Below are 16281 nucleotides of genomic sequence, written 5' to 3'. Positions count from 1 at the left end.
AAGATGACCTCATGCAGACCAGGAGGCCAAAGCCCTTAGAAACAGAACACCTGCATAGGTCAGCCTCCCGCATTGCAAATTCACTCCCTTCAATTGCCGTTAGATTACAAAACTTTCATAGAAATTGTCGGCATTTCCACTACTGTGGTTCAATTAATTCCAGTTACTGGTAGCTAAATTAACTTCTCTAAAATGGAAGCGTCCTCAAGTGGTAATGTAGATGCTAAACCTTTCCATTTAAAGCACAGTAGATAGCAACAAACGCTGCAGTACCTCTTTATTCTGAGTCTAGCTGGGCTACAATAAAAACCAAGGTTTTTTTAAAACTTCAAATAAAAAGATCATACACCTTGTTACAAAATAATTTGTACCAGTTTTACATTCCAAATCCCAGAGTGTGCGCATCTATCTATATTACATACATCGGATCCCATGGGTTTCTGCCTTAATCTTGTCTGCAGTGCCTTTGCAGAGAATTCTTCCACTGTGTATCAGTTCACTGCTGCAAGGCTTAGCCTTGAAACATCCCGGGCTAGAAGAATTTCTACAAGGCTCTGAAGACAGAAATAATATAGGAGTCTCTTAGAAACTTTCCAATAATAATACCCATACTGAGTCTTGATCGTCACTCATAAGAAGAGGAAATCAGATACTTGGGGTAGGGGCATTGTTGATGTTTACAGCTACTGAAATAATTTCCATTCCTAGACAACCACAGGGCAAAAAACAATCAAGCTAAGTGAAATAGATTTGTACAGGAAACTATTTTATTTATCCTGTTTGGTCTGAATAACCGTTAAATAAATTGATCTCTCACATGTATGGAATACAGAATTCATTCCAACCAGTTGAGGTTAGCAGGACATAAATTCTGCAAATGTTCCCCATGACTTGCATCTTTACACTCTGAAAGCCACTTTAAAGGAATTACTTCAATGGTGCTTATATTTTAAATATAATGACCATAAATTCCTATTGCAATTCAACATTTTTTTTTAAACTGTCAGAACTGATCATTTCATCAACAGCAGGTGATGGGTGCAGGAATCCTGTGGTAAACACCTCCTATTTGGAGGCCTTGTAGCAAAAGTTACACTTAATGGCCTGCCTTGGTGGACAAACTTCAACACTGTATATCATTTCTTTCTCTGTCCTTCTCATCACATCAAGTCAATGAACATAACCCTCGGTCCAGCTCCATCACTCATGGCAACAAAGGATTCGGTTTCAGATAAAAGCCCGACTTTGCACTGTTCAATCTCACCAACAGGATTTTCAAGATGGCCGACCCTTTCTTCTTGAAAAAAGTGATTACTCATCCCATGTGAACATAGAGTGTTACAGCTCCCTCTGAGCTTGTAGTAATCCACGTAGAAGCCCAAATCCTCTCTGCGCTACTAGTTATTTGCGAGAGGGCATCTAGGTAGCTGCCACTGTCAACACCAATCTGGAGACCTTATCCAAAAAGAGTCTCGACTTATCTGCCCTTTACTTTTCTCCTCTTGTTTATTTAGAGGAGGCAAGACATAGCAGGTAGCTCAGGAAAAGGAACAGAACCTTAAAGAAACACTCATAGTGAAATTGCACTTTACAGAGGGAACAATCAAACAAAACTGCTTATTTATTTAAAGTTCTGTTCTTCTTCCTCATCTATATCCTGCCCCTTGGTGACATTATCTGCAGACATGGAGTCAGTTTCCACATATACCTTAGAAATATAGCTCTACCTCTACAGCCCCTCATTTAAACTTCTCACTACATCTGTACTGTCAGACTGCTTCTCCGGCATCCAGTCTCGGATGAGTCGTAACTTCTCCAGCTAAACATTAGGAAGACCAAAGTCATGTTTAGCTCCAATTCTACCCCCCTCCCTGCACACTGTCTCAGGTTGAACCAGACTGTTTACAACCATACTGTCCTGTTCAACCCCCAAGTTGAGATCCCAACTGCTAACATCTACTTCTGGAACATCGCCCACCTCCATTCCTATCTCAGCCCAGAAACCCTCATTTTTTCTATTATTCATTCCGGGATGTGGGCGCCGCTGGCAAGGCCAGCATTTATTGCCCATCCCTAATTACCCTTGAGAACTGCCTTCTTGAACCGCTGCAGTCCGTGTGGTGAAGGTACTCCCATAGTGCTGTTAGGGAGGGAGTTCCAGGATTTTGACCCAGTGACAAAGAAGGAACAGCGATATACTTCCAAGTCAGGATGGTGTGTAAGTTGGAGGGGAACTTGCAGGTGATGGTGTTCCCATGCGCCTGCTGCCCTTGTACCTCTAGGAGGTAGAGGTCGTGGGTTTGGGAGGTGCTGCCGAAGAAGCCTCGGCGAGTTGTTGCAGTGCATCTTGTAGATGGTACACACTGCAGCCACGGTGCACCGGTGATGGAAGGAGTTAATGTTGAAGGTGGTGGATGTGGTGCCAATCAAGCGGGCTGCTTTGTCCTGGATGGTGTTGAGCTTCTTGAGTGTTGTTGGAGCTGCACTCATCCAGGCAAGTGGAGAGTATTCCTTCACACGCCTGACTTGTGCCTTGTAGATGGTGGCAAGGCTTTGGGGAGAGTCAAAAGGTGAGACACTTGCCACAGAATACACAGCCTCTGACCTGCTCTTGTAGCCACAGTATTTATGTGGCTGGTCCAGTTAAGTTTCTGGTCAATGGCGATCCCCAGGACATTGATGGTGGAGGATTCAGCGATGGTAATGCTGCTGAATGTCAAGGGGCGGTAGTTAGACTCTTGCTTGTTGGAGATAGTCAATGTCTGGCACTTGTGTGGCGCGAATGTTACTTGCCACTTATCAGCCCAAGCCTGAATGTCATCCAGGTCTTGCTGCATGCGGGCATGGACTGCTTCATTATCTGAGGAGTTGCGAATGGAACTGAACACTGTGCAATCATCAGCGAACATCCCCACTTCTGACCTTATGATGGAGGGAAGGTCATTGATGAAGCAGTTGAAGATGGTTGGGTCTAGGACACTGCCCTGAGGAACTCCTGCAGCGATTTCCTGGGACTGAGATGATTAACCTCCAACAACCACAACCATCTTCCTTTGTGCTAGGTATAACTCCAGCCAGTGGAGAGTTTTCCCCCTGATTTCCACTGACTTTAGTTTCACTAGGGCTCCTTGATTCCACACTCGGTCAAATGCTGCCTTGATGTCAAGGGCAGTCACTCTCACCTCACCTCTGGAATTCAGCTCCTTTGTCCATGTTTGGACCAAGGCTGTAATGAGGTCTGGAGCTGAGTGGCCCTGGCAGAACCCAAAACTGAGCATCGGTGAGCAGGTTATTGGTAAGTGCCAGTTGATAGCACTGTTGACGACACCTTCCATCACTTTGCTGATGATTGAGAGTAGACTGATGGGGCGGTAATTGGCCGGATTGGATTTGTCCTGCTTTTTGCGGACAGGACATACCTGGGCAGTTTTCCACATTGTCGGGTAGATGCCAGTGTTGTAGCTGTATTGGAACAGCTTGGCTAGAGGCGCGGCTAGTTCTGGAGCACAAGTCTTCAGCACGACAGCCAGGATGTTGTCGGGGCCCATAGTCTTTGCTGTATACAGTGCACTCAGTCGTTTCTTGATGTCACATGGAGTCAATCGAATAGGCTGAAGACTGGCTTCTGTGATGGTTGGGACCTCGGGAAGAGGCCGATGTGGATCATCCATGTAATGTCCGTGTGTAATTGAGACACGGACTGCAGAAGTTGGTTATAACAGGTGTTTACTGAATGGAGACAAAACTGGAACTACTATACAAAGTTACTTCACAGGCTTATATACAGGGGTGGTCACTACTGGTACTGCAGTATACAGGGGCTGCAGAATATAGTTCCTTCTTCAAGGTACATACACTACAATTCCTCCCCTTTTAGCTAAACAGTACATAACATTCGATTAATAATTAAATAACATATTTACAATTACAGTTGCTATATACATTAGCTGAAGTTAACCAATTATAAATTCAGTCTTTGAGGAGGCTTCCTGATTCTGTCTGGATAACGCCTCTTTGGGGTATCAGGTTCTTCTGGCAAAGTTGATTCGGGATCAACGTCGTTGTTTGGTTCGTCTGCTTCCAATATCACCGATTCTGAGGTAGATGCAATTGGTACTTCGGTTTCATCACCAGGTGTATAGGATCGTGGTGTAAATTTGAAGTTTTCCAGTGACTCTAGAATCTGGTCAGCATGGCGTCTTACAATGCTCTCTCCAACGTCCACGGTATACATTAGAGGTCCTTACCGTGTGCAGATCGTTCCTGGCTGCCATTTCTCTGTGCAGTAGTCCCGGGCCAAAACTGGTTGACCTATCTTGAAACTCCTGGTTGGCCTTTCATTCATATTCTGAAACTGCCTGTTCTCCACATCTCTTCTGATGTTTGGCTTAACCAAATCCAAGCGGCATCTTAGTCTTCGATTGAAGAGCATCATGGCTGGAGTTTGGTTGGTAACCGCATGTGTCGCATTCCGGTAGGCAAACAAGAAGTTATCCACCTTGTGTTGTAGGGGTATGTCTTCATTACACATTGCCTTGATAGCCTTCTTGAATGTTTGAACGAACCTCTCAGCCAATCCATTGGTGGCTGGATGATATGGGGCGGATGTGTAATGCTTAACACCATTGTTCTTTAAGAACCTCCGGAACTCTTCAGACACAAACTGTGGTCCATTGTCGGAGCAAATCTGTTCAGGCAGCCCATTTCTGGCGAATATGGTTCGTAAGACTGTGATAGTTTTTTCTGTGGTGGTTGAGGACATTTTTATTACCTCTGGCCACTTTGAATGTGCATCCACTGCAATTAAAAACATCGAGTCCATAAATGGACCAGCAAAATCAATGTGTACCCTTTGCCATGGAGATGAGGGCCACTCCCATGGATGTAGAGGGGCTTGTGGTGGGGCGTTTTGGACCTTCTGGCATCCTGTACAGCTCTTGGTCATCTCTTCGATTTCTCTATCGATTCCCGGCCACCACACAAACGCTCTGGCTAAGTTCTTCATTTTTACTCCTCCCAGGTGACCCTCATGAAGTTCATTGAGCAGTCTATCCTTCAATTTGGGTGGAATTACTACTCTGGATCCACACATCAAGGTTCCTCGGCACACTGACAGCTGTTCTCTTCTTGGCGAGAATGCTGGCAACAGTGGTTCGCCATGTGCTGGCCATCCCTTCACCGTTAAATCATAGACTCTGGAGAGTGTCGGGTCATTTCGTGTTTCCTTTTCTATGTTTGCATTCGTCACAGGTAGACATTCGACTATGGTCGAGTGGAATATCTCCACAGGATCCACTGCAGGTGCTTCTTCCACCGTCGGCAACGGTAGGCGCGACAATCCATCAGCATTCCCATGCTGTTTAGTTCCTTTGTACTCGATGTCATATTGGTGTGCCCCTAGGAAAAGGGACCACCTCTGTAGCCGTTGTGCTGTCATTATCGGGACGCCCTTCTTAGGGTTGAAAATGGAGACAAGAGGTTGATGATCAGTGATCACGGTGGCATAGTGGTTAGCACTATTGCCTCACAGCACCAGGGACCCGGGTTCAAATCTGCCCTCGGGCGACTGTCTGTGTGGAGTTTGCACATTCTCCCTGTGTCTGCGTGGGTTTCCTCCGGGTGCTCCGGTTTCCTCCCACAGTCCAAAGATGTGCAGGTTAGGTTGACTTGGCTATGATAAATTGACCCTTAGTGTTAGGGGATTAAATATGTGGGGTTACAGGGATAGGGTGGGATATGTGTCGGTGCAGGCTCGATGGGCCGAAATGGCCTCTATCTGCACTGTAGATTCTGTGATTCTGTGATATACCTATCAATTCATCCAATGAAAAGCGACGAGTTAAGAAAGTAACTATAGGTTTTTATTGGCTAAATAACAGAGCCCACCCTCGTGGGTGATCGGATCCAACAAGGAGGAATACCAGCCAGTCGACCACCTTTATACCTGGGCAGGTAGGTGGAGCCATGGGCGAAGTCAGCAGTGGTCAGCCCAGGTATAACAGTGTCACAAGAGGCGACCTCATGTAGTGATACAACAGTGTAACAGTGATAACCATAGTGTAACGATATAACAGTGGAAAACATAGTGTAACGATAGTGAACGATAAAAGTGGTTTACCACAATCAGTTAGTAGAGTAAATTTCTGTCCGTGCAGGTAGTGATTGAACTTCTTCACCCCCCACACCAGGCTGAGGGCCTCTCTGTCAATCTGGGCGTAGTTACGCTCGGCTGAAGTTAACGAGCGTGACGCAAAAGCTATCGGCCTCTCTGAACCATCAAGGAATTTATGTGACAGTACCGCTCTAACGCCGTAGGGAGACGCATCACACGCCAGTCTTATCGGTAGTGATGGGTTGTAGTGAACCAATACTTCTCTTGAAGTGATCAGGCCTTTACACTTCTGAAAGGCCCGCTTACATTCATCGCTCCATTTCCATGCTACTCCAGTTTGTAGTAGGGCGTTCAGTGGGTGCAGAATTGTGGACAAATTCGGCAAAAACTTATGGTAGTAATTCACCAATCCGAGGAATGACCTCAGTTGCGACACATTTTCAAGCGCTGGAGCCTTAACTACCGCTTCAATTTTGTCAGGGGACTTATGTAACCCCTCTTCATCAATCACGTGGCCACAATACGATATCTGTTTCTTAAAAAACTCGCACTTGGGGCGATTGGCTCGTAGCCCATGTTCTCTTAGTCTAGTGAGCACCTGCTCTAGGTTGGCAAGGTGTTCACTTGTCATTTTCACCTGTCACTAGGATGTCGTCCAAGTAACACTGAGTCCCCGGAATCCCTTGCAGGACTTGTTCCATCGCTCTTTGCCATATAGCTGGAGCTGATGCTACTCCGAATACCAGTCGATTATACTGGTAAAGACCTTTGTGAGTGTTTATCGTGAGATATTTCCTAGAGGATTCTTCAACCTCCATCTGCAAATATGCTTGCGCTAGGTCAATTTTTGTAAAACGTTTCCCTCCAGATAGTGAGGCGAAAATATCTTCTATCCTCGGAAGAGGATACTGTACTGTGTGAAGGACTGGGTTCACAGTCACCTTGAAGTCCCCACAGATGCGAACCTTCCTTGGCTCCTCAGACTTATTGTTTAACGTTTTCTTCATGACAGGAACGATGGGTGTCGCCCACTCGCTCCAGTCTACCTTAGATAACACGCCTGCATTCTCCAGATTCTCCAGCTCTGCCTTGACAGCTGGGCGAATTGCATATGGTACCGGTCTTGCTTTGAAAAACTTGGGAATTGCATTCTCTTCTATTTTTATCGAGGTGGTTACGCCTTTAAGAGTTACCAGTTCTTGTTGAAATACCTCTTTAGCGTTAGCTAAGATTTTTGACAATCGTCCAGGTGTGACGTCGTCATCCTTTTTACCAGCCACAGTCAGTGCCTGAATGGAGTGCCAGTCTAAACTTATCTTTCTGATCCATTCACGTCCCAATAACGGTGGTCCACCATCTTGCAGTATGTACAGATACAATTTCTGTATTTCCTTGCCGTTGTATTCGACAGGCACCCTTATTTTCCCTCTGGGGTATACTTTCTGCCCCGTATATGTCTTCAAGACAATGGCTGTGTCTTTCAAGGGTATGTGTGAGAATAGCCGCTCGTAGTCTCGTCGATTCATGACGGTCAGGGCTGATCCTGCATCCAATTCCATTTTGACTTGGGACCCTGCTATCGTGAGGGTGACCCAAATGGTTCGGTGATCCTCTTTTGCGATTACGTTGTGTAGTTTGAGACAGCTTAGTCTCTTGTTCCCGGATTCACTATCGCTCTTCTGGTCTTCGGAACTACTGTCCGTCATCTTTTGTACTTTCCTGTACTTTTCCTTAGTAGTCTTTTTGTTGTCGTTAGTCTTCTTCCCGGACCTGCAAACTCGTGCAATGTGTCCCATCTTTCCGCATTGCCTGCATGTTTTGTCCTTGAACCAGCAGTCCTTCTGGTCATGGGTTGTTCTGCCGCAGCGATAACATTTTTCAAATCCCCGTGTCATTTCATGGGTGCCGTATTCCTGTGGCTTTTGCTGTATTTCCGCAGCTCCCCTTGCTGCTGCTTCGTACGATACTGCCACGCTGAAAGCCTTATCTAGCGTCAGCTCTTTCTCTGAGAGTAACCTCTTCTGGGTTCCTTCACTCAGGAGTCCACAAACAAATTTGTCCCGTTGGGTATCTGCCAGTCCTGCTCTGAACTGGCAGTGCTTTGATAGCTTGCGTAGTTCCGTAAGGTAATCAGCATTGCTCTCATCTTTATGCTGATTTCTCTTGTGGAATTTAAATCTTTCTGCTATCAGCAGCGGTGTAGGATTTAGGTGTTCCTGTAGGATAACAACAATTTAGTTAAAACTCTTCTCCATCGGTTTGACTGGAGTGATCAGTTTCCGCAATAGGCCGTACGTTCTTGCGCCCATTAAGTTTAGTAGTACCGATGCCTTTTTCTCATCGGCTACTTCATTTGCCTTGCAATATACTTCGACTCTTTCCACATACGTGGTCCAGTCTTCTATTTCATTATCGAAGGCAGTGATATTGCCAGTCTTCGGCATCTTGGAGATCTAAGATGGCACCTCCCGCGCTTTGCCTTCTTCCCCGATTGAATAAAATGGCGCCTCCCACGCTTTGCCTTCTTCCCCGATTGAACAAAATGGCGCCTCCCGCGCTTTTCCTTCTTCCCCGCTGGATTAAGATGGCGCCTCCCACGCTTTCTGTCTTTTGCGCTGCTGCCAACGCTGTTGCTGGTGTTTTTATGCCTTAATGGCGATGCCCTATGGTCTTCGCGCGCTTCCCCCCGCGCTGCTGCCAACGCCGCTCTCCGCGGTCCCCGTGGCAAACTGCAGCTCCTCGCGGCTTTCTGCGCTTCTAATTTCTTTTTCTTTTATTTTAATTACTGTTCCCGTCGTCAGAGCAGACCCTATGGGACACTTTCCTCCCTCTTCTCGGGTCTGTACGCTGCCCGGCTTCGTAGCACCGGCCGCGCCCTGTGTGCTCCACCCTCTCTCTCTCTCTCCTCTTCCCGACAACGCTGCTCGGCCCCGTTGAAAAGCCACCCGATCGAGCTCTAGCCCGCCGCAGCCCAGGAAGGATCAGTGTACTACCTGCCACCAGCCCGATTAGCTGGAACACGATAGACTGGAGAACCAAGCCCAGCTCTCGACAGCCTCTCCTGCAAATCTTTGAATTCGATGAATCAGAGGGCGGTTGCCCACGGTCGACGCCCGTTTCTTCTGTTTGTTATTTTTTTTTTCTTTTTGGATTTCTTCCTTCTGGCTTCGACCTCCAATAACTTCGCTTCAGGGACGGATCCCCGTGAGGTGGTGCAGAACTGTAGGTAAGTTCGGATCTGTTCGTCGCCAATGTAATGTCCGTGTGTAATTGAGACACGGACTGCAGAAGTTGGTTATAACAGGTGTTTACTGAATGGAGACAAAACTGGAACTACTATACAAAGTTACTACACAGGCTTATAGACAGGGGTGGTCACTACTGGTACTGCAGTATACAGGGGCTGCAGAATATAGTTCCTTCTTCAAGGTACATACACTACAATCCACTCGCACTTCTGGCTGAAGATGGTTTCAAAAGCTTCAGCCTTGTCTTTTGTACTCGCGTGCTGGGCTTCACCATCATTGAGAATAGGGATATTCATGGAGCCGCCTCCTCCTGTTAGTTGTTTAATTGTCCACTACCATTCACGACTGAATGTGGCAGGACTGCGGAGATTTGATCTGATCTGTTGTTCATGGGATTGCTTAGCCCTGTCTATAGCATGCTGCTTCCATTGTTTAGCATGTATGTAGTCCTGTATTGCAGCTTCCCCAGGTAGGCACCTCATTTTAAGGTACGCCTGGTGCTGCTCCTGGTATGCTCTTCTGCGCTCCTCATTGAACCAGGGTTGGTCCCCTGCTTGATGGTAATGGTAGAGTGAGGAATATGCCGGGCAATGAGGTTACGGATTGTGGTGGAATACAATTCTACTGCTGCTGATGGCCCACAGCGCCTCATGGATGCCCAGTTTTGAGCTGCTAGATCTGTTCTGAATGTATCCCATTTAGCACAGTGGTAGTGCCACACAAAACGATGGAGGGTGTCCTCAGTGTGAAGATGGGTCTTCGTCTCCACAAGGACTGTGCGGTGGTCACTGTCATTAATGCTGTCATGGACAAATGCATCTGCGACAGGTAGATTGGTGAGGACGAGGTCAAGTAGGTTTTTCCCTCGTGTTGGTTCTGCCCAGTCTGGCAGCTATGCCCTTCAGCCTTCAGCCAGCTCAGTCAGTAGTGGTGCCATTGAAGTCCCCCACCCAGAGTACATTCTGTGCCCTTGCTACTCTCAGTGCTTCTTCCAAGAGAAAAAGATTGGTGAAGTCAAGCGTAGGTCCCTTGCAGTCAGAATCAGGGGAATTTATAATGGGGAACAAAAAAATGGCAGACCAATTAAATACATATTTTGGTTCTGTCTTCACAAAGGAGGACACAAATAACCTCCCAGAGATGTCGGGGAACATAGGGTCTGATGAAAGGGAGGAACTGAAAGAAATCAGTATTTGTAGGGAAATGGTGTTAATGAAATTGACGGGATTGAAGGCCGATAAATCCCCAGGGCCTGATAATCTACATCCTAGGGTACTTAAGGAAGTGGCTCTAGAAATAGTAGATGCATTGCTGATCATCTTCCAACATTCGATGGAATCTGGAACAGTACCCATGGATTGGAGGGTAGCTAATGTTACCCCACTATTCAAAAAAGGTGGTAGAGAGAAAACGGGGAATTACCTGACATCGGTAGTGGGGAAAATGCTAGAGTCCATTATAAAAGATGTAATAGCAGAGCACTTGGAAAACAGTGACAGGATCGGACAAAGTCAACATGGATTTACAAAAGGTAAATCGTGCTTGACTAATCTACTGGAATTTTTTGAGGATGTAACTGGTAAAATAGATAAGGGAGAACCAGTGGATGTGGTGTATTTGGACTTTCAGAAGGCTTTCGATAAGGTCCCGCATAAGAGATTAGCGTGTGAAGTTAAGGCACATGGGATTGGGGGCAAGGGATTGACTTGGATAGAGAACTGGTTGGCAGACAGAAAGCAAAGAGTTAGAAAAAGAGCCGTTTATTCCGAGTGGCAGGCAGTGACTAGTGGGGTACCGCAGGGATCGGTCCTTGGACCCCAGCTATTCACAATATATATATTAATTAATGATCTAGACAGGGAACTAGATGTAATATCTCCAAGTTTGCAAACGACACAAAGCTGGGTGGGCGTGTGTGCTGTGAGGAGGATGCCGAGAAACTCCAGGATGACTTGGACAGGTTGGGCGATTGGGCAGAAGCATGGCAGATACAATATAACGTGGATAAATGCGAGGTTATCCACTTTAGTGTCAAAAACAGGAAGGCAGATTATTATCTGAATGGCAATAGATTGGGAGAAGGGGGAAGTGCAACAAGACCTGGGTGTCCTTGTGCACCAGTCACTGAAGGTAAGCATGCAGGTGCAGCAGGCAGTTAAGAAGGCAAATGGTATGTTGGCCTTCGTAGCGAGAGGGTTTGCGTACAGGAACAAGGATGTCTTGCTGCAGTTGTACAAGGCCTTGGTGAGACCACATCTTGAGTATCGTGTGCAGTTTTGGTCGCCTTATCTGAGGAAGGATGTTCTTGCCATGGAAGGAGTTCAGCGAAGATTCACCAGGCTGATACCTGGGATGGCAGGAATGACGTATGAGGAGAGATTGGGTCGATTGGGCTTATATTCGCTGGAGTTTAGAAGAATGAGAGGGGACCTCATTGAAACTTATAAAATTCTGACAGGACGGGACAGACTAGATGCAGGAAGGATGTTCCCGATGGTCGGGGAGTCCAGAACCAGGGGTCACAGTCTAAGGATAAGGGGTAAGCCATTTAGGACAGAAATGAGGAGGAATTTCTTCACCCAGAGAGTGGTGAACCTGTGGAATTCTCTACCACAGAAGGCAGTAGAGGCCAATTCATTAAATATATTCAAGAAGGAGTTGGATAAATTTCTTAAGGCTAAAGGGATCAAGGGGCAAGGGGTATGGGGAGAAAGCAGGGACAGGGTACTGAATTTGGATGATCAGCCATGATTGCATTGAATGGTGGAGTAGGCTCGAGGGACCGAATGGCCTACTCCTGCTCCTATATCCTATGTTTCAACATGGAGGAGTACTGATTCATCAGCTGAGGGAGGGCAGTAGGTGATAATCAGCAGGAGGTTTCTTTGCCCATGCTTGACTTGAAGGGGTCCAGAGTCAATGTCCCTGATTTCTTTTAGCCTAACACTCACAACTGTGTCGCCACCTCCGGTGGGACAGGACATACCCAGGGATGGTGATAGAGGAGTCTGGGACATTGGCTGAAAGGTATGATTCTGTGAGTATGACTATGTCAGGCTGGGGACCGCCCTCCCAATTTTGGCCAAGTACGCAGATGTTAGTGAGGAGGACTTTGCAGGGTCGACTGGGCTGGGTGTGCCACTGTCATGTCCAAAGGCGGTGCTGAGGGGTCCATCCAGTTTTATTCTTAATATTGTATCTCATAGCAGTTTGTTACAACTGAGTAGGCCATTTCAGAGGACAGTTAAGAGTCAACCACATTGCTGTGGGTCTGGAGTCACATATAGGCCAGATCAGGTAACGATGGCAGATTTCACATTCGTGATCCAGTTGGATTTTCTACAACACTAGCTTTTTTTTTAATTCCAGATTTATTTAATTTACTGAATTTAAATTCTCCAGCTGTTGTGGTGGGATCTTGAACTCATGTCTCTAGATCATTAGTCCAGGTCTCTGGATCTCTCTGTCCTCGGGCTATTGCATTGTTCCAATGAAGCTCAACGTAAGCTCGAGGAACAGCACCTCATCTTTCGATTGGGCACTTTGCAGCCTGCCGGACTCAACATTGAATTCAACAATTTCAGATAATTATCCCTGCCCCTATTTTTCATGCAGTATGATTTTTGCCATTCCCATTTGCAACATTTTATCTTTCCTGCCTCTTACAAAAGTACAGGGTGTTCTTTCAATTCCTTTTTCCCCTCCTAACCCCCCGCTGTCTCTGCACCTGCTTAATATCTGTTACATCTGCAGCTTTTTCCAGTTCTGATGAAGGGTCCCAGACCTGAAACGTTAACTCTGTTTCTCTCTCCACGGATGCTGCCTGGCCTGCTGAGTATTTCCAGTATTTTCTGTTGTTATCTCTGGATTACTAGTCCAGTAACATAACCACTGTGCTACCGATCCCACCTTGATGCCTTTGTCATCTCCAGACTAAATTACTGCAATGCTCTGCTGGCGGACTTCCCTTTCTCCACCTTCCATAAACATCAGCTCCTCCAAAACTCAGCTATATGTATCCTATCACACACCAAATCTCACTGACAAATCACCTCTCTTCTCACTGACTTAGAATGTCCCCCAAAGGTTCAACATTTAAAATTCAATTTAAAAAAATTTATTCTCAGGATCTGGGCATCATTGGCAAGGCCAGCATTTATTGCCCATCCCTAGTTGCCATTGAGAAGGTGGTTGTGGGCCGCCTTCTTCAACCGCTGCAGTCACTGTGGTGAAGGTGCTCCCCCAGTGCTGTTAGGTAGAGAGTTCCAGGATTTTGGCCCAGCAATGAAGGAACTGTGATATAGTCAGGATGGTGTGTGACTTAGAGTGGAACTTGGAGGCAATTGTGTTATCATGCACGTGCTGCCCTTGTTCTTCTAGGTGGTGGAGGGCACGGGTTTTGGAGGTGCTTTCGAAGAAGCATTGGTGAGTTGCTGCAGTGCATCCTATAGATTCCATCACACTCGTGACTTGTGCCTTGTAGATGGTGGAGAGGATTTGGGGAGTTGAGAGGTGAGCCACTCACCACAGAATACCCAGCCTCTGACCTACACTAGTAGCCACAGCATTTATGTGGCTGGTCCAGTTGAGTTTCTGGTCAATGATGAGCCTCCCAGTATGTTGATGGTGCGGGATTCGCCGATCTGATGCAAATGAGGCCCGAAGCCCAATATCAGGTGGGCGTCTAGCCTATCCATTCCGGTGCAGAGATTGGCTGTTTTTAGATTGAATTTGTTTTAATTCCGCATGCCAGCTTCCAGCATTTATACTACTCAATCCAGTTGTCTTAGCACAGTGGCAAACCAAGACCCATGAATAGCTGGGGAAGAAAAGCATGCCATATGCAAGCATTTCTGTTCAATGGATGAAAACCCTAGCCCTACAAAAGTGCATTGCAGGCAACACTGCTGAGTTTTATTAGTTTGCAGATGCCATTGTAATACTGGAGACAGAAAATTAATCCTATTAAACAAACATACCTCTGTGATCATTTTGCCTCTTGTCTTGTTCCTCTCTCGGTAGGCAGCCCGCTTCTGTTTCTGCTGCAGTACCCGTTCTCTGGTGGTCCGATACTCTAGTGCAAACTCGCTAATTATTTTACAGAACCTGGTAATCTTCAGCTCCCGAGCAGAGTTAGAAGGATGACCGAGGTACAACAGAAAAGAATGGAACCTGTAAGAGATGGTTACACTTATTATAAAGGCATTACCGTCGCTTTTCGACCTAGTTATTGTAGTGATGGCACACGTGCTGTGAAATGGGGGCTCGGGGCCTCAGGCAGAGTGGTTTTGCTTTCAGTAATTAGGGATAAAAGTAACAACGTTTACACACGTCCGATTCCTCCACAAGAGTGCACCAAAGAACAAGAATGCACACTGACATTCTGTGCTGTGCTCATGTTCTCTTAGACTGGTTTCAGAGTACTGCTGATTAAGTAGGGGATGTGTGTCAGGTATAGGAGCTTCTTGTCAAATAAACTGCTGACTGACGCTGGCTCTGCAACGCACGAGGGCCTAAGGGAGTTATATGTCGCGACTACATGAGTGGCTTTTTGTGAAGCACTGGCCCTTGTTGAGTTTAATCCTTAGACTGTCGACAGTTCCAAACAATTCTGTGGTTCCGGGCTGTCCATATTTTTTTTTGTTGAAGGTTTTTAACTCATGCTGTGATTCTGCAAACTCCCCTAAACTTTTTGATCACTTTTTTTTGGTTGGGGTAAGAGGGGAAACAGAGTGAATAACTGTGCTCACCAAGGTGAGGGATGTTAATGCTGGCAAATGGAACATTTTTTTTTGCATTTCAGGCACTTTTCTTCCGCTTCAAACGTTCCCCTATCCGGACAGCTGCAGACTAAAGCTCTCAGTACACTGCCCCAACCTCAAAACTGTGATTTCCCATTCACCACACCAGCCATCTGTGGTGACTTTGGGCAAGATTGCAAATTTAGAAAAAAGACTTGCATTTATATAGCGCCTTTCACGACCACCGGACATCCCAAAGCACTTTACAAACAATTAAGTCGTTTTTGAAATGTTGTCACTGTTGTAATGTGGGAAATGCAGCAGCCAATTTGCCTCAGGAAGCTCCCACAAACAGCAATGTGATAATGACCAGATCATCTGTTTTAGTGATAACACCCCTGCTCTCCTTCGAAATAGTGCCATGGGATCTTTTCTGTCCACCTGAGAGAACAGACGGGGCCTCGGTTTAACGTCTCATCTGAACGACGGCACCTCTGACAGTACAGCACTGGAGTGTCAGCCTTGATTTTTGTGCTCAAGTCTCTGGTGTGGGACTATGAACTCACAACCTTCTGACTCAGAGGCGAGAGTGCTACCCACTGAGCCACGGCTGACACACATCCTGAATTTGGAGCAGCTTTGTGCCCTGAGGTCATACAGACTAGGATCTGGGGCGAGCCTATTAAGGCTGCTTTCACATAAGACCTTTACAAACTGCAGAGGGAGAAGTTTTCATTCCATGAGGCTGGGCTGGATTTTAGCCAGTGACATATGGAAACATGTAAAACTGAAATATCAAAAAAAAAGTTTAAAACTTTCTCTATTTTGTGGAGGAATTTATTCCTCGGAAAATTTTCCCTCCTTTCCTGTAATTTTTGCTTCCTCTTCATCCACCCGGCCTGACACCTTACAGCTGAGAGGTTGGGCAGAGAACTTCCGCAATGGGTCTCTGTAACCGGCCACGAGAGGGCGCCAAGGAGCCTCTCGACATGACTGCGAGGTGCTGAAGCCCCTCAGCCCTTCAGATGAGAACATAAGAAATAGGAGCAGGAGTAGGCCAATCGGCCCCTCGAGCCTGCTCCGCCATTCAATAAGATCATGGCTCATCTGATCCTAACCGCCAATCCACTATCCCAGAACCATCTCCTGAATCTAACAGAATTAGACACACGAAATAGGA

General features: G+C 46.4%; 1 protein-coding gene across 3 annotated transcripts in view; it reads right to left on the bottom strand.

The window, feature by feature from the left end:
* Positions 1-16281, bottom strand: part of fhod1 (formin homology 2 domain containing 1) — a 510535-nt gene that overhangs the window by 26359 nt on the left and 467895 nt on the right. For all 3 annotated transcript variants that reach the window (XM_085991267.1, XM_085991268.1, XM_085991269.1), the window contains one exon: positions 14340-14532. In XM_085991267.1, the coding sequence (XP_085847393.1) occupies positions 14340-14532 (193 nt within the window). The remainder of the gene's footprint in view (positions 1-14339; positions 14533-16281) is intronic.

This window comes from Somniosus microcephalus, chromosome 6 (assembly GCF_052327205.1).
Source record: "Somniosus microcephalus isolate GS21.2 chromosome 6, FLI_Smic_1.0, whole genome shotgun sequence".
Taxonomy (NCBI): Eukaryota; Metazoa; Chordata; class Chondrichthyes; order Squaliformes; family Somniosidae; genus Somniosus; species Somniosus microcephalus.
This window is presented reverse-complemented; position numbering and strand designations above follow the sequence as displayed.